The sequence below is a fragment of the Heloderma suspectum genome, chromosome 7 (assembly GCF_057233095.1).
Source record: "Heloderma suspectum isolate Gila_16-S chromosome 7, 16-S_ref, whole genome shotgun sequence".
Classification (NCBI taxonomy): Eukaryota; Metazoa; Chordata; class Lepidosauria; order Squamata; family Helodermatidae; genus Heloderma; species Heloderma suspectum.
The window spans coordinates 45,258,244-45,280,353 of NC_139464.1; the positions used below are offsets into that span (position 1 = coordinate 45,258,244).

Here is a 22,110-nt window from a genome sequence, read left to right on the forward strand (position 1 = left end):
AGTTGTTTTCCGGGCCATATTCAAGGTGTTGGTTTTGACCTTTAAAACCCTATATGGTTCCAGCCCAGCCTATCTTAAGGAGCGCCTCCAGAAGCACCAGACAGGCCGCTTAACAAGATCAGCCTCGGATGGCCTTCTCTCTGTCCCATCAGCCAGGACAGCTAGACTGGTGGGGCCGAGGGAGAGGGCCTTTTCTGTGGTGGCCCCCACTCTGTGGAACTCCCTCCCTAGGGAACTCCATCATGCCCCCTCTTTAATGAGCTTCCGTCGTGCATTAAAAACGTTGTTCAGGCAGGCATTTGGGGTGGGTTTGGGTATTTTAGAAAATGTTTTTATTGTAGAATTTTATTGTTTTAAACTGTTTTTATTGTATGTTGTACATCGCCCAGAGTGGCTGGGTGACCAGCCAGATGGGCGATTAACAAATTTAATAATAAATAAAATAAATAAATAAAAGGCATTTTCTTTTGGTAGTGGAATTCAGTTACTATCTCTGAGGACGTGGTTTCTGTCTCTACTCTCTGGGGTAGCCATAATTACTATGAAAGAAACTGGGTTGCTTATTCCTGAGTGAGCATAGTACTTTGATTTCCTAGAAACCCAGTTGCATGACAGTAGGTATGAACTTCATCTCATCATGTGACGCATCACTCCACTTAAGTCCTCCTCCATTCCAGGCCCATCAGTTTCATCACCAACCTGCGTCTGCCATTGGACCATGGCAACTTCTATTGCAGTGATTTCTACGATCTCCTAGTACAGCCATTGCTTTGACATCTCTTAGTTGTACCCATCCCTTGGCTCATCAACAACTGGCTCCCTCAAGTGTAAAATCCATTTCTAACTAGGTTTGCATTCATTCTTGTTGCCTAGTTCTCCAGTGTTTACACAGACCCAGCCAGTTTCATCACTTCTGTTACTGCCATTGATTCGAAACTATGCCAGTATCTTCAATGGTACTTCAGTCATTTCATCACAAGAAACGTTTCGATTCAGTTTCTGAAGACAGTTCTGAATCCTCTGATGATGCAAATCATGCCTTAGAACCTTCCGCAGAATATGTTGTCATTGATGTATAACTGATATTTCCAACAGAAGACCTTTGACTGTATTCCAGACAAATACTGCTCATGACACAATCATTCAGTCTCAAGGTCCAACAAAACACTGCTGCCAATTAGCAGCTGAGTATTTCTTATATGGCAGTTCCAGTTTCCCTTTCTGAGCTCTCAGATTGCCAGAGATTTCTTGGAATAATCCACTTTTCACTCACTGTACATTGTTAAATATAAAACATAAATAAAACATAAACACCAAGCTGTGTCTACCACCTATGTCATCCACCATCTAGGTGCGTGCTTAAAGGGCAGAGCCAAATTCAAGAATCTGGTTGGTCTCAGGAGACATTAAGGATTATTTCATATTTATGCATTTTCATTTTCATGAAAGAAGCTAAGTGTAAAGCAGCCCTAAGCTATCTTGAATTTGGCCTGATTCTCATCTAGACAGTAGAGAACTGTGTCAATCTCACAGTGAAACCAACAGATCTTCATCAAAACTGCCTTGTTGTCCCTGCCCTGCCTGCCCTCTTTTCTCTTTCTCTCTCTCTCCATCCCTCTCCTCTTTTCTTTGATCAGACAGCAAAGGTTTTCAGAATTTCATACTGATCTCACAGGCTAACACTGTGCACAGGAGACAAATATGGATGTTAACCAGAGGGAAGGAACCCTAAGAAGAAGAACAGTCTGTATTTCGTTTTTGCTTCTAAAGGGCATTTAAGTGACAAAATATTAACCCCATGTAAGGATATCCATTCTCCTGTTTTGTAAGAAAGATGTGCATACTAATGTCGCCAAGTACTGCGTGCATAATGTACTGGGTGGAAGGCCAAAGCCAAACCCTTTAAATTGTCAAGAGGCAGGATTAGCATTTCGAGGAGTGCTTAGAAGATGCATTTCCTTTCCCACTTGGCTGAACTGATCTACTTGCATCCGCTACTATAGGTATTGCTCAGTTGTAAGTGTCCTGAAGAGAAACAGAACTTGCTGGTAAGAATAGTCTTGCATACCTTTCAGTAGAAAAAGATTACTTCCATAATAGGATAGCTTTAGTTATGGGTAAGGGTTTTAAATGATTTGAATTGTTTGTTTTGACTGTCTCCTTTTAGGCCACATTTCCAAAGTAAGTAGTGTAGTTTATTGGAATTTATCCTTTTAATGGTTAAAATCATACCAATTTTACATATTCTTGGTCACTGACAGTCACTCTCTTCTTGCATTCTGTTGCTTCACTAACCAACTACTGCTTCAGCTGACTTTGCCTTTCTCCAATCAAGATGGGTGCCTTGGGGATGAGGCTCCCTGCTCTCCCTTCTCCCCTTCTCCCAACTACAAGCTATCTCCCTCTGGTTCCACACTACCCAACGTCTGCCTTGGGGCAATCGGCTCAGGGCTCAACCCCCAAAACTTCGCTGCTAGACAAGTAAGGAGAGCACATTCTTCGTTATATTACTACTTGGCTGCACCCCATACTTAATCCTGGTCAGCTGTTCTCCCCCCCCCCCATTCATTATAATTAAAACATGTTTTCTTCATAGAAATGTATTAAAATAAATGAACCTCAAATTCAGGAGCCCATCAGCCTCTCTCCTTCTAGTCATTCAACATGTTGCTTGTGTCTGTTACTTTGACCTCTTACTAACACCTCACAGCAGTCTCTGTAGATACATGGTTTCAAGGAAGTTCATTAAAATTCACTGAATAGACTTCTTGGAATACACTGCAAGAATGACCACTTTCCACTTTGTTCTAACAACCCAATTTGACACCAAAACTACACATTAAATTTGTGCAGAAATGTCTTTGTCTAGATTCTAGGCAGTGGAGGGGGCTGCTGTGTTCTTGGTTTTGCTTTTTGTATGATATGTAATCAAACGTCTTGGGAATAAGGTTGGAAAAATAGCAGGCAGAGGAATCAGGTTGAAATAATGACTAGCGTTGGCATGTTCTAAATATAAGGTAGCACAAAATTAGTGTTCGTTGGCATATTCCTACAGTAATATGTAAACAGTATTTACAGTAATATGTAAATCTGAAGTAAACTTCAGATTCCACTTAAGGTATTTAAACAATTGTACTTAACATTTTTAAAATTTTATTTTTAGGGTGGCAGTCAAGGTCTGTTTGGAAACAGCACAGCACAATCGAGAGGAATGCACCCACCAGTGCAACCACTAAATCCTTCCCCCAATATCCGGGCACAAGTGCCTCCCCAATTTCTCTCTCCCCAGGTAAGCCATTCTAAAAGCTTCAGTGTAAGTATTTTGTTGTGGTCTCTTTGTAGTTCCACATATGGGGTTGCACCTGGGCAGTTTCAGAAACTTCTTGAAAGCTCTGACAGATTGAGGTGGCATCAGCCCCTGTCTCACAGCTATATATTTTGTATGGCTTCATTAAGAGCCAAGGGACAGCAGGTCCAGTGCCTTCATATATACTTCTTTCTTAGCAGAGAGTAGCCTGCTTTGTCATTTGGAATTTTTTTCGGTTGACTTCTTAGTGTTAGGACCTTTAGGTTTCAGTTGGTGAGTGAGTGGCTGTCAGGGTGGAAACTGAGCCCATAGAGCGCCAGAGCAGTTCTGATTCTGAGGAGGAACAGCAATCCATGGGAGAGGAGCTCACTCATCTCTCACAAGCACAGTAGCTGGCAGAGATTCCTCCTGCCAGCTTTCTGAGAGAGATAATGACCCTGGCAGTGAGAGAGTGCTGGAGGGGGGCTTGCTGGACGCTCGGCGCAGACAGCAGCGACAGATGGAGGGTGCCGAAAGGAGGCGCTCTGCTCGTTTGGCGCTAAAACGATGGTTGCGTCCCGAGGACCCAAGGGAAAGAGGGAGGATCTCTCCATAGCCCATAAGTTTAGAGTCTTCCCGCGGTTCTCCTTCAAACGGGGACCAACTGCCTTACCTGGAGCTTAGATTACTCTGCTATCTTTCCCCAGTTCTGTTCCTTGCTTAGTCGCTAGTGATTAGTATCTGAAAGAGTCATAAAGTAATAAAGCCTCGGAAAGAATCCTCGTCATCTGTGTCCTGAGTTGGCTGTTGGGAGGAGACTGCAAGAGGCAGCTAGGGCGCTCCTGACAGCGGCATTCTGGCAACACCCAGTGCCAGCTCTCACCCTGCGCACCACTGGCATCAGTCCTCAGTACATCACACCCAAAGGAATACAGCCCTTGATGGAGGAAAAGCTCCTCACCCCTTATTATGAGTAAGATCTGGTGTCCCTTTAAAAAAATTAACACGAGTAACTTGGGATTTGGATAGAGATTTATGTCTAGAAATGTGTTTGTAGTTCTGTCAGTTTCTTTTTTGAAGTATGTATTGTTTTTTATATAGGTGTCTGCCTCCATGCTCAAGCAGTTTCCTAACAGTGGTCTGAACCCAGGTCTTTTCAATATGGGGCCCCAGCTTTCTCCTCAGCAGATTGCTATGTTGAGCCAACTTCCACAGATTCCCCAGTTCCAACTTGTAAGTAGCCAGTCTCCTATAGTGGCAGTCTGAAATTGTTATGCATATTTTTTTTTTAATATGTTACTTTGGATCTGTTGTACATAGGTATACTGTGTACTGGAAAATGCACACATGAGACACTTAGACAGGGAGGCTGTTGTTCACGTAACGACAACCCATCAGTTTAAAAACCGATGGGCTGTAGGGGATACATGGGTGCGCTACTTACATCATGCCCACCACTTCAGCTTTACTCTACAACCCATGCTCAGCAACCTGTGCTCCGCTCCTGCTGAGCCTGACATCCAAACCCAGACCATGGGTTAACTGCTGGGCTGTTTAGCCCCTAAACAACCCTGGAATCTGAGTTCAGTCATCACGCTCTGCAGGAACCTATTGTGAGTTGCTGAGTAAAAGCAGAAGAGGTGGGCCATACTGCAAGCAGTGCACCCACTTGTGCATGACAACCCATCACTTTTTAAACCAGTGGGATGTCGTTATGTGCAAACCAGGTGAGTTTGTATCAGGAGAATCTTTTCTAGTCACTTGGTTACTCAATTTAATAAGGGCTTTGCTTGAAAAGCTAGTTGTGGCCTGATACTTTTAATGACTTATTTGTGTTAACTTGTTGCTAGAATTACCATTTCTAATTAATTAGATGTAAAAGGGGAGGTGCTGTGTCCCTCCAGAATTTAAACCTTTCATAGTAACATTTTTTGTTATAAAAATCATATGCTATGCTTGTTTACTAGCAGTTACATCTGGTAAGAGCTGTTGTTCAAATAAACTAGCTGCTTTCCCTCCATTTGCTTTGCAGGCTTGTCAACTCCTCCTTCAGCAGCAGCAGCAGCAACAGCAGCAGCAGCAACAACTGTTACAGAATCAGAGAAAGATTTCCCAAGCTGTACGACAACAGCAAGAGCAACAGGTACATTATGTAATTAGTAAGATGTTTGCATTGCGTACAATAAACCCTGGCAATATATCAGGAAGATTCTACTAAAGCTTCATTACTTCCTCTAAACTAGATGCTCTTTAAAGTGTAATCATTTGTTTGTACTAAGGTTAACTATTTCTTAATTGTTTCCTTGGCTACAGCTTGCTCGTATGGTGAGTGCCCTTCAGCAACAACAGAGGCAACCTGGGATGAAACATTCTCCATCACATCCAGTTGGGCCTAAGCCACATTTAGACAGTATAGTAACTGGTGGTCTAAATGTGGGTCTCTCAGATATATCTACCAAAGGGCAAATTCCTGGATATAGTTCAGGTAAGTACTGCAAATAGCTATAAAACTCTATTACCTACTTTGATATCTTGTTCACGGAGAATCCATATACCAAACTCAAACTCTGGATTTTTTAATGTCGGTTGTATTGCTTCAAATGCCTTGCTGCATAGAACTCTAGCTTTGGTTTCCTTCCAAAAGAGTGTAACTAATGTTATGTTGACTCACTAACTTTATTTTAAGACTGGCTCGCTTAATGCAGGATATCATTTCATAAGTAGTTTACTTGTACAAGAGCATAAACCAGCCTTGCAGTGACCCAGGAGTCACATCATCACAGCCATTCATATGATTTGAAAGCTTAATCAGGAAGCAATTTAGTTAAACTTCAGTTAATGGTTGGAATCTAGCTGCAGTTCTTAAGCATTACAGTAACACCTGGTGTCCACAATCATGTTCTAAGAACATTAGTTCTGTGCACTCTAGAGGAAAAATAATTAAAGGCAGGTGGAAGAGAGCAGAATCCCATAGAAAGCAAAGAACTCAGTTAAGGTCAGGCAAAGCTACAGGGTGTTAGAAATAATGAGATTTCTTGGTTTCTGTCCGGTGGCTTCTACACGAATACTTCTCAGTCTCTACATAGAATATTAAATCTGTGGATTTCTCTTCAGTGTAAACAAATGTATCACTATGTCTCTTCATAAGAACTTCTCTACACAAACATTCCCTACAAAACAGCTTATTGATCTAGACCAGCCTTCCCCAACCTGGCACCCTCCAGATGTTTTGTACTTCAACTCTCATTAACCCTAGCTAGTATGCACAGTGGTCAAGAATGCTGGGTTGGTAGTCCAAAATGTCTGGAGGGCACTACGTTGGGGAAGACTCATCTAGATTCTAGAGGTATAGGTACTTATTCATGGTCTCTGTGCATCACATGTATGGTCTTTCTGCCTGCACAGAGTCCCGTTTGGGAAACTTCTACAGCTGAGGAATTTTTGACAGGAACCCTCCCCCCACCAGTGCGCATGTAGGAGGTTACCACCTATTCCCTCAGTTCTCTTTCAACCACTGTTGTGTTAGCCTCATTGGGAACTTCCCTGTCGTTCAGTGAGCTTTTGCAAACTGCTGAGGTTTTGTTCTACCTTATTCTTCTATTGCTATCTCTATTTTTCCCCTTTGCATTTTCTTTCGTTTTTGTACTTGCAATCTCTGTGACCCCCTTATCACCTGAGGGTACCTTTTCATGAGTGTGTCTGCTGTGGTAGTAAGCTCCTATCCACAGATGAGCATTCCCTATGTTTTTTCTGCCTTGGGGAAAGTCATAAAGTGGAGACGTGTGCCCATAGCCAAGCATTTATGAAGCAAGTGAGGTGCAACTGCTCAGATAGGCTCTGGGCTATCTTCCAGAAAAGGGTGGTTGAGATGGTGGATCTGCCGCCGACTGATAGCACAGGTTTCAACTAAGCCCCCAAGACCCTCTCTCACTGCGGCCTGCAGAAGTGTCATGATCTACCTCCTCCTCATATCAAGCTCTAATGTAAGGGAAAAACTGGAGGCTAAAATTCCAGGGTCCCTGGTATTGGGTACCTAGGCACACCTACTTTAAACAGCCTGGGTTTGGCCCTGATGTGGTAGGCATGGTTCCTTTGGGGACTGAGACCAGAGTGCTCACATTCACCCAGATTTACTTAAATTCTATAAATAAGGATTAAAACAACAACATAAGCTAAATGCATTTATTAAAGAAAGATAAAGAAAAGTTTAACAAGCGCACAAACCTTCAACCAAGCGAAGCCATACACAAAGTGCTACTTTACCCAAAACAGGAAAGGGACTCTCTCCCACTCCGAACCCTGGCTTCATCCATAGCCTATAACATAGACCACAGTGTAGAAGGCTTGGCCCAGAGTAAAGAAAGAAGACCCAGATCTCTTCCGTGTACCCCATTATATACCCTCTCAAAGTTGGTGTCCTCCCCTCTAATACATATTCCAAAATCTTTACAACTATTGGTCCATGTCATCCTGTACGTCCCATCTCATGACACATTTCTCATATATTCCCTCCTACCTCTGATGCATCTTGTTTCCTAAGAAATAGGTCTAAGTTCTCCTTTTATGTGGTCAACAGCTCCTTTTTTCTTCCCTTCATTTCCAGACAGCACAATCCTAAACCACAACAGGTTCTTATCTGTGACCCCTTACTTTTTACCCAGTTTCCTTATAAGGAAGACACAGTGATAAAGTTGGAAGGTTATCAAAAATCTCTTATCAGCATTAGCATCTAGCATGCTTTTAATACACTGGATCTTACTCCCCTACTTGCCCTGTTGCCCATTAGCTTTAACCCCCTCACCATATTGTACTCAAATGTAAATTGCAAGGCCCAAGAAAATCCTTACAAGGCCCCCCCTTAATACTCATAAAACCATGGGCAGTACCTACCCACCCATATCTGGGTGTCATTGATACTGTTGCTAAAAAGCTGTCTAAAAAGGCCATCGTTCAGAAATCTTCTGAGCTGAAGAAGAAAAAGGAGTTTGTACAGCGACCTACTGATTCAACACCAATTTAACAGAGTTGACACCAACTGTACCTTCGGTCATACCCACTCCTCCATCACTGCTGAATTTGCCAATACCAATCTGGCCTGGCACAGTATAACTGATACAAGCCTCAGAACCAATCACCTCTATGTTGGAAGGTGAAATTAGAGGTGTTTGACCAGCTCTGGTACTGGTTATCGCAGGAGTTTATTTCTGTCTCAGTATGGCCACCAATCACTATGCCACAGAGAATCCCCAAATTCATTGTTTTCCAGATATTGTCCATCAGTTCAGAGGGAACATAGGTTTTGCGAGCATCCCAGATACAGGTCATGCTCTTCTATGTCAGACTGCAATAGACACTCTGAGTGGAACATGCCTCCTCTGCATGCATTCCTTTGGGGGGGACTCTCATCCCAGTTATGAAAGATTGCCCAATTACATTGGGTGTCCACAATATATTAGGGAGACCTCTTCTTAATACTGAGCCGCACCTTTGGCAACAGCATCTAGACCTCCTGACTAGGGCCTATTCTTAGAACCACAGCCAGTGCCTCTACCACACTAGTTACCTACTGAGGTCCCATTGACATAGCAGCTGTCAATTCAGAGTTCACTCCCATTGGCATTGCCAGTGATTTTACTATCAGCCATGCTACAACAATTGGATGCCACAGTGCAGCTGTCCCTAAGGTAACTTTGGGCCCATGCTTGGTTCCCGCTCTGGCCACCTCACTGATAGAATGCCAACATGGTCTGATGATCCCCAACCAACCACCCATACTGAGGTTTTGCCGCAATCTGGCACAGTTGAGTATCATTCTGACTCGACGTCTTAACTCTTCCTTGGCTCCATCCATTTCCTCACTAGATGCAGCAGTAATCACTCACGACCCGGCTTCGTCGTTCTTGTACCAAATCCTTAGGATGGCACAGTTGCTTGCTTTAGAGACAACAGCCAGTTGTCAGAATAAAAGATCCAGTATTCGATGCAGTCCAAACCAAAGCATCTATGCTGAAATAACAGTACACGGTGGTCAAGCTCCATAGCCCTCACAGGAAGGGCCCTAGAAATAACAAATTCTTACTTTGACTCTCCTCAATTTCTTATTCACCCCTCTGTCTTTCACCCTGTCTTCGGAACTCTCTGGTCAGCTTTTCTACCAGCATGGGCCTGCATCATATCAGACTTTTGGGTCCTCTCCATTATCCAAAGGGTTTACAGGATCGAGTCCAATGCCCTCTCTCCCCTCGGTACCATCAGGACTACAACTCCTGCGCAGCATCTGCACAGGAGTTGTACAGACCATCCTGGCAAAGTGGAGACTGTCCTGGTGAAGGGGGCCATAGAGTGCATCCCTTTGCATTGGCTTTACCATGGTTGCTACACTCGGTACTTTACTGTTCTGAAGAAGGATGGGGGGCTTCGATCGATCCTGGATCTCAGAGGTGTGAACTCTTTCATTACCCCCAAGAGATTCTGGAGGGTTACATTGGCTTTGATACCTGCACTGCTGTGGAAAGGGGACTGGTTTGCGCTGGTGGATTTAAAGGGCACATATTGCCATAATTGTGAAATACCTATGCTTCCTCCAGTTCACCATCCACTCTTTCTCCTTCTCTTCCCCTGCCCATTGCACCAGCTTCTGCCATTCTAACTCTCTCTGATTCACAAAGGCTTGAAGTTTTCTTCTCTGTGGTTGTATCTAGCAGCTATCTCAGCCTCTCACCTTCCGGTGGATTGTTTCTCTGTCTTCTCCCATCCAATCACGAAGCAGTTTCTTCGAGGAGTTTGAAATCTTGCTCCAGTTTGGCACCTGGTCCCAAGTTGGAGTTTGTTGGTCATCCTGCTAGCTTTGACTACCAAACTATTTGAACCACTTGTTTCAGTAGACCTCTGACTCCTTTTCTGGAAAACAGCTTTCTTGGTCACCATTACTTCTACATGCCAGTCCAGAGACCTGTGTGCTTTACATGTGGACCCACCTTATTTGATATTCCATTTGAGCCTTCTCTACATGCTCTGGATGTTTGGCGGATGCTCACCTTTTACAAGTTAAGGACTTTAGTCTTTTCATCAGAATCCTTACTTGTTCATTTGTAATGGGGGCAAGTGGTTTGGACATCTGAAGTCATCGGAAAGACTTTCATTCTGGCTGGTTCATTCCATCAAGTTGGCCTATGAGTTGGCTAGTCTTGACCTGTCGGCTTTGATACAAGTGCACTCAACTCATGCTGTGGCAACTTCAGTGGTGTTCGGCAAATGAGTCTCTAACCCTGAACTGTGCCAAGCAGCCACTTAGTCAAAGCCATCCGGTCGAAGCCAGTATCATTGTCAATACTGGGGCTCTACATGGTTCCAAGGCTGCAAATGGCAGTCTCAAGGAACTGAAGGACTAGGCAGGAACCCCCTAGGGAAATGCGCACTGGGACAGTGGGGGAGGGTTCCTGCTCAAAATTCCTCAGCTATAGAAGTTTCCCAAATGGGGATCCATACAGGCACACAGCCCATATGTGTGGATGTACAGATGACCACTTGAATAACTACAGTTACGGGTAAGCAACCTGTCTTTTTGGTGTATATGAGTGGTTTTGCTTTGTGCTCAAATCCTGGACAAGATCACAATGCTAAGGGGCAAAAGAACTGTGATCTTGGGCTCAGAAGAATGGTTTGAAGGCTCATGCTGCAGTTCTTTTGCTGAAGTTAAATGGGTCTATCCTTGAGCACTGCCTAAGGACTGTATATAAGCCACTCTGAGCTCTTTGCAGGAAAAGGTGTAAGAGGCTACTCTACTTACCCTGCAGGCTTGGAACTCATGCAGAGAATTTAAATACTTGAACCCTGCTTTCCCCTTCTCTTCACACAGGCACACAGGCAGCCAGTGTAGTGGTGCATTAGGAGGAATGGGAAGTTTGCATGCACTTCCCATACTCATTCCACCCCCCCTTTTGCCTCCATGCAAGTTAATCAAGTGTCTTTCTGCACCCATGATGTGAGTGGGTTGTGTCCTAAGTTTGTAAGACTGCAAAAGTATGCACCATATGTCCCAGATTTGGGGAACTGCTCAAAAGGTTAATTATTTAAGTAGTTAAAAATGGGGTGCTTCTGTCTAATACCATATGGGCAATTGGTTGTAGCTCAGTTGTAGAGCATGTGCTTTGCATGTAAAAGGTCCAGATTCCATCCCTGGCATATCTAGGTAGGGCTGGGAAAGACTCCTCTCTGAGACCTTGGATAACTACTGCCACTGTGGGCAATACTAAGCTAGATGGGCCAATGATCTGACTTTGTATAAGGCAGCTTCCTATGTTCCACTGTTCAGGTATGCTGTAATTCAAGAGGGAATAACAGAGTTGAAAAGTAGTGTTTGATAAAAGGGCCTTTCATTTGTGGTGGCACATTGGGGGAAAACAGGTGTCCTTAACAACTTCAATATCTAGAAGCACAAAACCTTACCTCAGTTACTATATCTTTTGTTTAAATCTTATTTGGGTTGTCAAAATTAATGTGTTCTAGGTGTGTACGTTATTCACCATGTCAGTGTAGAACATGGTTCCTCTGTATATCAGCACTCAAAGGCATCAAGAGTAGGAAACTGTACTTAACGTTTGGTAACAGTTTAATGAAGTAATATGTTAAGACATGGGAAAGAGGGAGAATGAACAAAGCGGCTTACACAGATCTGTCTGAAATGGACAGAAGTATTTTGGTTTCCTCATTTAATATGATTCCTTACTATAATGGCCCATATACGCATTTAAAATAAACCAAAATTATATTGTGTGGTGTTTTCACAGGTTTTGCTTCAAGCGGCCTGGATTATGGCATGGTGGGAGGAAAAGAAACTGGAACAGAATCTCGCTTTAAGCAGTGGACTTCTATGATGGATGGGTTGCCATCAGTAGCTTCCCAAGATGCCAATATGCACAAAAATGGTGAGAGATTCCAGCTTATGTTCTCAGAAATGGATAATAAGGGCACTTCTACAATGCCACTTTTCACCCCTAGTGAAATGCTTGCTAGAATAATCTCAGCTCCTTTAATGTATATTTCACCCTGGTAACTTAAAGCGCACACACAACCTCTAATTTTTTTTGACAGGCTTTGTTGCTAAAGCATAAATGTAATTCTACCATTCACCTGTAGTTCACCCAGACTGCTAGTCAAGTTTATTCTATTTTCTCTTCCACCAATTATCTATATTCTGTTTTCTGTCACACTGGTAGCTTTACTATTGCTATGGAACTGGTATGAATTCACATTCTGCTTTTATTTTAAGTTTGAGCCCTGCCTCAGCTGCTACTCTGATTGTCTTGTATCAAAATATATATTTCTTTTTTCCAGGGACGATTGTGCCCCCTGGGAAACCCCGAGGGGGATCGCCCTATAACCAATTTGATATAATCCCTGGCGACCCACTGGGCAGCCACACAGGTCCTGCTGGTGATAGTTGGTTACCTGCCAAATCTCCACCAACCAGTAAGATTGGAAGCAAATCCAGCAACGCCAGCTGGCCTCCAGGTAATTTGAGCATGCTCCTTGAAATGAGTTCATATTGTTCATAGACTGTACATCCCACTGGACATCTAATAAAATGTGTTTCTCACATCGACAACTTGTCTACACAGTAGCCAGCTGCTGTACAAACAGTGCTTTGTGAAAGTTTTTTCAGGTCTTCCACTATTTGCATGCCTGAGGTTGTGTGAAACTATTGCATAGTTATAAACAGGGTTGTATATACTCTGTGTTTAAAGAAATCAAAGCTATAACCTGTGTAAATTAGGCAAATCAGTTATGTTTTTATTTTGTGTAATTTATTTGGGGGAGGGTTAAGGAGCTGCTCCAGGAAAGAAAACCCTACTCTTGACCCTGGGGAATGTTATTAAGAAATTCCTCTGCTTTGAGGTTTTACAAGGCATTGACCCCCACTGCCACCACATGTCTTTACAACTATAAGAGATGAAAACATAATTTTGGTTTTTTTTCCTTTTTATGAAAGCTTAAGTTTTTTGGGAAACTGCCTAATATCCTGTTTTGGTGCTTACGTATAATGATAATATACCCAGAGCCTGCTTCCATGGGGCAGTTTGCCTACTTTTGGTGTGGTTTTCTTCTGAACCCTATTAGTGAGGGATTCTGCTATGCTGCCCTCATAGCAACTTTTCACGTTTAATTCTGCAAAACTCAAATTGCGTGAAGCAATGTGCAATTACAAAACCATCTATTAAAAATAATGAGGTGTGTAACTTCTAGGGATGGATTGGCTCATAACATTAGTTATATTAATTTGTATGGCATTGGCCCCTGATTTGCAGTAGCAGGGTAGCTGGAACATACAAGAAACCAGTTTATATACTTGTTGAGCTACATAAGAAGTGTAGTCTTACAGAGAGGAGAACGGAGCCCCACAAGTGCTGTTGCACAGGAATCTGCTGCTGCCTTAAAGGGCACAGCTAACAAAACATAGGAGTGAGCTCCTTCTGTATCCACAGTGTGGTCTTCCCTTTTCCCACTGCTCGCGCTTTCCCATAATGTGTCCCTGTGACCCACATCCCCCTTCGTCCTTCCTTCCCACTGTGCACTCATTTATCAAAGTATTCAGCATTTCAGGCAAGGTTGAAATATCATCCAAGAGGGAGCTCCACATGTTCTTAAAGGGTCTTTTGCAACTGACTCATATTTATTTTATGCAACAAATTATACATAGCATTGTAATTCCTAAACAACTATTCTGGGCTGTTTTGCCTTGTGCTTAGAAAATACTGGTTTTATGCTCAAATAAATTCAGCATGCGGGATATTTTTTTTTTAACCTTGAATAATTGTGGCAATATTGATTTTGGTGTTATCCCCCCTCCCCCCTGAACTTAGAATAATGTGTTAATGATTGATTATAAAGGGCAGGAAGGCATATTTTTGCCACTATATTTGACTAGATTCCATGTATTTATTTATTTATTTGGATGTCACATCCATGCACTCTCAAACTTGTCTCCAGAACCCTAGAACTAGAAATGCTTTATACAAACACTCAGTCTCTCTCTCACACTCTCTCTGACATCCCAGAGAATATCATAGCTTGCAGGGTACATTCAAAAATTTGAAATAAAATGCTGAACATTTTATTTGAAATAGAATGTAATTATTGTTATGTTTCAGAGTTTCAGCCAGGAGTGCCATGGAAAGGTATTCCAAACATTGACCCTGAATCTGACCCCTATGTGACCCCAGGAAGTGTGCTGGGGGGTACAGCCACATCCCCCATTGTAGATACTGATCACCAACTTCTGCGGGACAACACCACAGGTTTCTTTGTTTATTATTATTAATTTCTGTTAAAATGTTGTAGCCTACAGTTACTAAGAGTGGAACTACATATTACATCAGCAAATATGTGTTTGCTGGTTAACAGTAATTAAGGGTGCGGGAGGAGGCATTTGCAGAGAAGAATCAGCAAGATTGGAAGTGCTTAACCTCTCCACAAGCACTGATGCTTCCATGCAACGTCTTCTTCCAGATTCTTTTTCTCCTAGCAAGGCTTATTTGCAGTTTTGGCATCAGCTGAGGGAAAATCAAGGAAAAGTCTATTTGGAGGAGAAGCATTGGAAAATAGTTGAGCACCCTATTTTCACTTGCTTATTCTCCCCTGCAAACGCCTCCATTCCACATTAGTGTCAGGAGGTAAACACAGGGTGGAAACCCTGTTTTTGTCTCAGAACATATAATCCTGCCCTAAGTTTTGATATATGATATTTTTCCTTATTCTCCCTTATTTTGACACAGGGTCTAATTCTTCCCTCAACACCTCGCTGCCTTCACCTGGTGCCTGGCCCTACAGTGCCTCTGACAATTCCTTCACAAATGTTCATAGCACTTCAGGTATGTAGGTTTCCATTATCAAACTGTTTAACTTTCTTTTTCTCCTGTAGATGGAAGACATTGGCATATTGAAATCTGTGGATTTAAGCATGTATAACAATGAGTGTTTTGGGTCCCGTTCCTTGGTTCAGTATGAGTTTTTAAAATAATATTTTAAGCACTGACTTCTTTCAGACAAAGATGAGGGTCTTGCTGACAACAAAACAGGTGTTAATGAAGTTGGTAGAGTGCAGAGATTAATGGACCAAAAATGAGCAAATATTTAATACATTACTACATGAGCAGTACATCCTATGCCTGAAATTGAAAGGGTCATGTGTCACCATAATCTCCACATTCTGCCAACAGTGCCTAATGACTCTTACCATATGTCTAGGGGTTTACAAATACCAGCTTGGCTTATGAGTGAAGCCACTATCCTTCCTCACTACCAAGTCCATTCCCACCTCTGGCAAGCACAAAAAGGATATTACAGAGCAGGAAAAGTGGCAGAAAAGGGCAACAAAAATTATCAAGGGGCTGGACCCAGTGAGAAAAGGTTACAATGTTTGGGGTTCATTAGCTTAGAAAAAAGGCAAGTGAGTGGGCTGGGAGACATGATAGAGGTATCTAAAATAAAGCATGGTGTAGAGGAAGAGGATAGGGAGAAGTTGTTCTGCTGCTCTCATAAGAGAACCTGGGGTCATCAAATGACACTAAATGCTGGGAGATTCAGGACAGATAAAAGGAAGTACTTTTTCATCCAATGCACGGGTAAAACTATGGAATTTGTTACCATAAAATGTAGTGATGGCCACCAATGTGGATGGCTTTCAGTGGGGATTACACAAATTCATGGAGGATGAGGCTATCAATAGTTACTAGTCATGATCACTGTATATTACCTCCAGTATCTGTGTCAGTATGCCTCTCAATACCATTTGCTAGGGAACATGAGCAGGAGGGTGCTATTACGCTTATGCCTTGCTTATGGGCTTCTTATTGGGGTAGCTGAATGGACAGTGAACTAGCTATGGCTTTGGTCTAATCCAGCACAGCTTTTATTATGTTGGGAAGGAGCTGGAGTGTGGTCTGACTTTGAAGGAGGTGTGGATAACGTAAGAAACAATGGGAGAAATGCCTGGTGTTTCTTATGTGAGGGGGGCGGGGGGAGGAAAGGTTCCTCCCGTGCAAGCACCGGGTCATTACTGATCCCTAGAGGGATGCTGCTTTCGCTGGCATTTTCATGGCAAACTGTAGCGGGGTGGTTTGCCATTGCCTTCCCCAGTCATGACTACCTTTCCCCCAACAAGCTGGGTACTCATTTTACCGACCTCGGAAGGATGGAGGGCTGAGTCGACTTGAGCCGGCTACCCGAGACCCAGCTTCCACTGGGATCGAACTCAGGTCGTGGGGAGAGTTTCGGTTGCAATACTGCCACCTACCACTCTGCGCCACACGAGGCTCCTTTTCTTATTTGAACCGCAACTCAAATTAGAAAAATCCCTATGTCTTTTCCTAGCCCTCCGTGCTTACTAGAGTGCTTGTGGGAAAGTGGGATCTTCTCTCTTTTTCAGGAAGCACTGGCAACAGAAGGAAATGGCAAATGTTTTTCCCACAGCTTTTGTATACCAAAGTTTCCTACAAGTCAGGCAAGAGCCCACATCTCCCCTTAGAAAGCATGGATAGTTTGATAGAGAGGCGAGGTCTTACCTCACTTGCATGGTAGCTTGGGGAAGGAGGGACTGTGTGTGCTGATGTGGTTTTTCAGGGAAGCTTTCAATGCACTAACTGGATAGGGATTTGATCTTACACATTTGTTTCACTTATATTTTGTAGATAAATCAAAAAAGCATGCCATGTTAATTTTACATGCTGTATAAATATTTCAAAGTTTTTCAAATATCCATAAGTATTTAAGCTTAGATATTTGATGGGGGATGGCGATTAATAAAGCTCACTTATTGTGGTTAAGTGTTATATTCAAATTCAAAGCTTTATTTGGAAATTATTTTTATTGGAATATTTGTAAATAATTTAAGACATGAGAGCTTAGTACCATATACTCCCCTACATGGTTTATATTGTGGGGTGGGCGGGAAAAGACACTGTAAACTGTTAACACTAATTGTAGGATGCCCAAGGAGCCATGCATTTATCTTTGTTAAATCACTTAAGAGGGTCATTGTTTTTAGGAAAGTAATGCAGTGATATCTTGTGTCCTGTCTTAGTATCATCTTTGAGCATTGTAGCACACAGAAACTAAAACTTAAGGAGTTAATATGTGTTAAATACCACCCTGGTGAAGAATTTTCAGATCCACAGATTAAAGGTGCCCCAGAAACATTGTCTTCTTTTAAATTATGAAGCATTTATTGAACTGGGAGTGAAGAAGAATATTGGTTATTGAGTGGATTAGAAATGTAATTAAAATAAATAAGAATTATTTGTATCAGATGCAGATACACCATGACAACTTGTTGGCAAAGTTTAAATTATTCTAAGCTGTGTTGTGTGTATTAACTGTCACTAATTATAGCCTTTTCCTTATCTCTGTTTTAGCAAAGTTCAGTGATTACAAATCAACATGGTCCCCGGATCCCATAGGACCCAATCCCAGTCATATCTCCAACAAGATGTGGAAAAACCATATTTCCTCAAGAAACACTACAGGGCTGCCCCGCCCACCTCCTGGTTTGAGTAATCCAAAACCATCCTCTCCCTGGAGCAGCACAGCACCCCGCTCACTCAGGGGGTGGGGGGCACAGGATTCAAGGCTTGCCTCTGGTGAGTAGAATTCTCTTATTACTTGGATGTCCAGGGCTTACAAATTCTCCAACATTAATGGTCTGGTTATGATGAGACCTTCAGATGAGAGATGGTTATATTTGCTTAGTGAAGGAAAGAATATCTGTTTCTGAAAAGGACAACAATGGTTATCTGGAATGTTTACTAGAAGCTACTCGGGAAATTGAGTGAGAAGAAATTAGGAAATTCTGAAAACAGTGTGCTGTGACAAGGGGTCCTTGACAGCACAATAGGTGAAGAACATGTTTTAGATTGTTGGGATTGGTTGGATTCTTTGTGGACGTCTCTGCAGTCACACATATATGGGTTTTGTGCCTGTGCAGAATAATCTTCAGAACTTTCTAGAGCTACATGAGAGCATTTTGGCGGGAAGCATCGGAAGGAGCTTCCACCTTCCCCTGAGAGAGCATGAGCTAGGTCCTTTTTTCTTTTTCGCTCCTTTTCTCTCTTCGGTGTTTGTTGTATTTTTGTGTTTTATTTTATTTGGGTTAATTCTGTGCTAGTCGGCATCTTCAGCACTCTGAAGTGGGACTCTCTGGCTCATTGAGCGCTGTATGAATCCCTTTAGGTTATCCCACCTCTTCCATCAAACGTGGAAAAGCCATGTAGTTATCCCACACCACCTGTTAATGATCGATTAACCAGTTCTGCTGTCACCATAAATTACAAACTCTTATTTACCTGTTACATTACTCAGTATAGTTGGTGGGCATAGGACTAAACAGTCCAGAGATTCATATAAGTAAAACAAAGATAGTAAATGTTATCCCCCCCTCCCAATATAACTATAGCAAAATATGTTACTGTTTCTTTTAATGGATCCCTCACATACAACAATAGTGTTACTGTTGCCTTAAGAAGCTGGCTATGTGTTAGCTTAGATCTAGTTCCACTGCCTATCCAACTGTAAGGCAATTTCCCTACTAAGCTCCACCACAATTAACTTCCAGGCTGTACTGAGGGTTTAATTTGCAGTCTTTCTTCTGGAAGGTGTTCTCTGCACTCAGTGCTTTCTCAAGACTTCACCTGCAGTCTTCAGGTTTGGTCCGGCAACCACCATTTCTTCAGGTCTATTGCACCCAGCTGTCACTTGGGCTTCAGCTCCTTCCTGAAGGCTGCCCCAGGAATCCCCTCTTCTCACTTGCAGATTTTCTCCAGCCCTTGCCTAAAGTGATTTCAGCCTAAGGGTTCTTTAGTCTTCCTTCAGCTCTGAGCTGCTTCTCCGAGCTGCTCCTGCTCACTGTCTGGCTCCAAACTCAGACTGACCACTCTCTTCTTCTGCCAGTACTGAACTTGTCCTTATATCCCAGCCAGCCAGGAACCTCAAGCCCAGGGGTCCCTAGTGTGGTGCCTCTGGGGACTTCAAGCAGGGGCCACTCCCTGCCCCTTTCAAAATTTTATTTTTAATTAAAAAAAAGTTTTAAAAGTTAGGGTGCCAGGTTCTCCTTCCTGTTCCTGAGCCTGCTGCTGATTAGCTGTTCAGCAGGCAGGAAGAAAAGGAAAGAGTTGCTTCCTGGCCTCACCCAGTCTTCATCTGTCCTTCTTCCCCTGTGCGCTCTCTATCTCTCTGCTCCCAGCCTCTAGCTTTGCTATTTCTCTCTGCCCAACCCACTTCCCTGCTATTTCTCCCCCCTCCTAGCTTCTAGTCTTGCTTTCTCGCCCCCTACCCCTTTGCCTTGCTATTTCCCCCTCTCAGCCTCTAGCCTCATTATTTCTCCTCTCCCCCCCCCACCTCTTTTCACTAGCCAGGCCCCCACAACAGCCATTATGTGACTAGCCACGTCCACCATGGCAGCCATTTTGGGTTCGTGCCCACAGAGGTTTCTCAAATGTGCCCATGGGTCCAAAAAGGTCGGGGAGCCCTGCTCCTGATGATCAGCTCATTTGGGGGTAGAATCTCCCCCTCCCAGTCTATAATAATGGACCAAAAAATCTGAATAGAATGTCCAGAATTTCACCAATCATATCTGACCACATTTTGATTTCACAGTCCAGTATAAAAAGACAGAAACCTCATAAACACATAACATAGTCACCTCCGTGGGAACTACAAACAACAAAATGGCAGTTTATCAGTTGACAGACTGCCAGTGTAACATTCAAACTTTGCATCACTTCTTTGGCCATAGCCAAAGTAAAAGACACGATTTTCTCTCTTCATTGTTAACCCTTCACACACATCAGTCCCTGTCCGAAAATAAAACACATGAACCTCCAGTAAATGCAGTTACTTCACATACACACACTTCTCCAGAAATGTTTGAATTGTAACAATAAACTACCCTCCCGCTGACAGGCACATGCACTGCCTCCCTTGCTTTGGTGAGGGGCATACTGTGGATGCAGTAGTGGATGCCCCTTCATGGATCACTGCCTTGTTGTGGCGAAGGGGCTTGCGTAACTCAGTGAAGCCATAAGCTATGTCGTGCAGGGCCACCCAAGACGGACAGGTCATGGCAGAGAGTTCTGACAAAATGTGGTCCACTGGAGAAGGAAATGGCAACCCACTCCAGTATTCTTGCCAAGAAAACCCCATGGAACGTATCACAAGGCTAAAAGATATGACGCCGGAAGATGAGCCCCTCAGGTCGGAAGGTGTCCAATATGCTACTGGGGAAGAGCAGAGGGTATTTCCAAGTAGCGCCAGAAAGAGTGAAGCGGCTGGGCCAAACCCGAAAGGACACTCAGCTGTGGATGTGTCTGGCGGTGAAAAGAAAATCCGATGCTGTAAAGAACAATATTGTTTAGGAACCTGGAATGTCAGATCAATGAATCAAGGTAAGCTGGAGGTGGTCAAACATGAGATGGCAAGATTGAACATCGACATCTTGGGAATCAGCGAACTCAAATGGACAGGCATGGGCGAATTTAATTCAGGTGACCATCATATCTACTATTGTGGGCAAGAATCCCTTAGAAGAAATGGAGTAGCACTCATAGTCAACAAAAGGGTGGGAAAAGCAGTACTGGGGTACAATCTTAAAAATGATAGAATGATCTCAGTACGAATCCAAGGCAAACCATTCAACATCACAGTAATTCAAGTCTATGCCCCAACCACTGAGGCTGAAGAAGCTGAGGTTGATCGGTTCTATGAAGACCTACAACACCTTCTAGAACTAACACCAAAAAAAGATGTCCTCTTCATCATAGGGGATTGGAATGCTAAAGTAGGAAGTCAAGAAATCACTGGGATAACAGGCAAGCATGGCCTTGGTGTACAAAATGAAGCAGGACAAAAGCTAATAGAGTTTTGCCAAGAGAACATGCTGATCATAGCAAACACTCTTTTCCAACAGCACAAGAGGCGACTCTACACATGGACGTCACCAGATGGTCAATATCGAAATCAGATTGATTATGTCCTTTGCAGCCAAAGATGGAGAAGCTCCATACAGTCAGTAAAAACAAGACCTGGAGCTGACTGTGGCTCAGATCATGAGCTGCTTGTTGCAAAATTTCAGCTGAAATTGAAGAACGTCGGGAAAACCACTAAACCGTTCAGGTATGACCTAAATCATATCCCTGATGAATATACAGTGGAGGTGAGGAATAGATTTCAGGGATTAGACCTGATAGACAGAGTGCCTGAGGAACTATGGACGGAGGTCCGTAACATTGTTCAGGAGGCAGCAACGAAATCCGTCCCAAAGAAAAAGAAATGCAAGAAAGCCAAGTGGCTGTCTGATGAGGCTTTACAAGTAGCTCACGAAAGAAGGGAAGCGAAAAGCAAGGGAGAAAGGGGAAGATATACCCAACTGAATGCAGAGTTCCAGAGAATAGCAAGGAGAGACAAGAAGGCCTTCTTAAATGAACAATGCAAAGAAATCGAGGAAAACAACAGAATGGGAAAGACTAGAGATCTCTTCAAGAAAATTGGAGATCTCAAGGGAACGTTTTGTGCAAAGACGGGCATGATCAAGGACAAAGAAGGCAGGGACCTAACAGAAGCAGATGAGATTAAGAAGAGGTGGCAAGAATACACAGAAGAACTATACAGGAAAGATCTGAATGTCCCTGATAGCCATGATAGTGCGGTCACTGAACTTGAGCCGGACATCCTAGAGAGTGAAATCAAGTGGGCCTTAGGAAGCATTAGTAACAACAAAGCTAGCGGAGATGACAGTATTCCAGCCGAGCTATTTAAAATCCTAAAAGATGATGCTG

General features: G+C 43.1%; 1 protein-coding gene across 13 annotated transcripts in view; it reads left to right on the top strand.

Moving 5' to 3' along the window:
* The window catches only part of TNRC6B (trinucleotide repeat containing adaptor 6B), a 142,481-nt gene that overhangs the window by 107,420 nt on the left and 12,951 nt on the right, over positions 1-22,110 (top strand). For 9 of the 13 annotated variants that reach the window (XM_084809896.1, XM_084809894.1, XM_084809897.1 and 6 more), the window contains 10 exons: positions 2,311-2,481; positions 3,164-3,289; positions 4,388-4,519; positions 5,319-5,429; positions 5,600-5,771; positions 12,076-12,213; positions 12,623-12,799; positions 14,437-14,583; positions 15,061-15,156; positions 17,698-17,922. In XM_084809896.1, coding sequence (XP_084666022.1) covers positions 2,311-2,481; positions 3,164-3,289; positions 4,388-4,519; positions 5,319-5,429; positions 5,600-5,771; positions 12,076-12,213; positions 12,623-12,799; positions 14,437-14,583; positions 15,061-15,156; positions 17,698-17,922 — 1,495 coding nt within the window. The remainder of the gene's footprint in view (positions 1-2,310; positions 2,482-3,163; positions 3,290-4,387; positions 4,520-5,318; positions 5,430-5,599; positions 5,772-12,075; positions 12,214-12,622; positions 12,800-14,436; positions 14,584-15,060; positions 15,157-17,697; positions 17,923-22,110) is intronic. The other 4 variants (XM_084809893.1, XM_084809901.1, XM_084809903.1 and 1 more) reach the window with 1 other exon arrangement.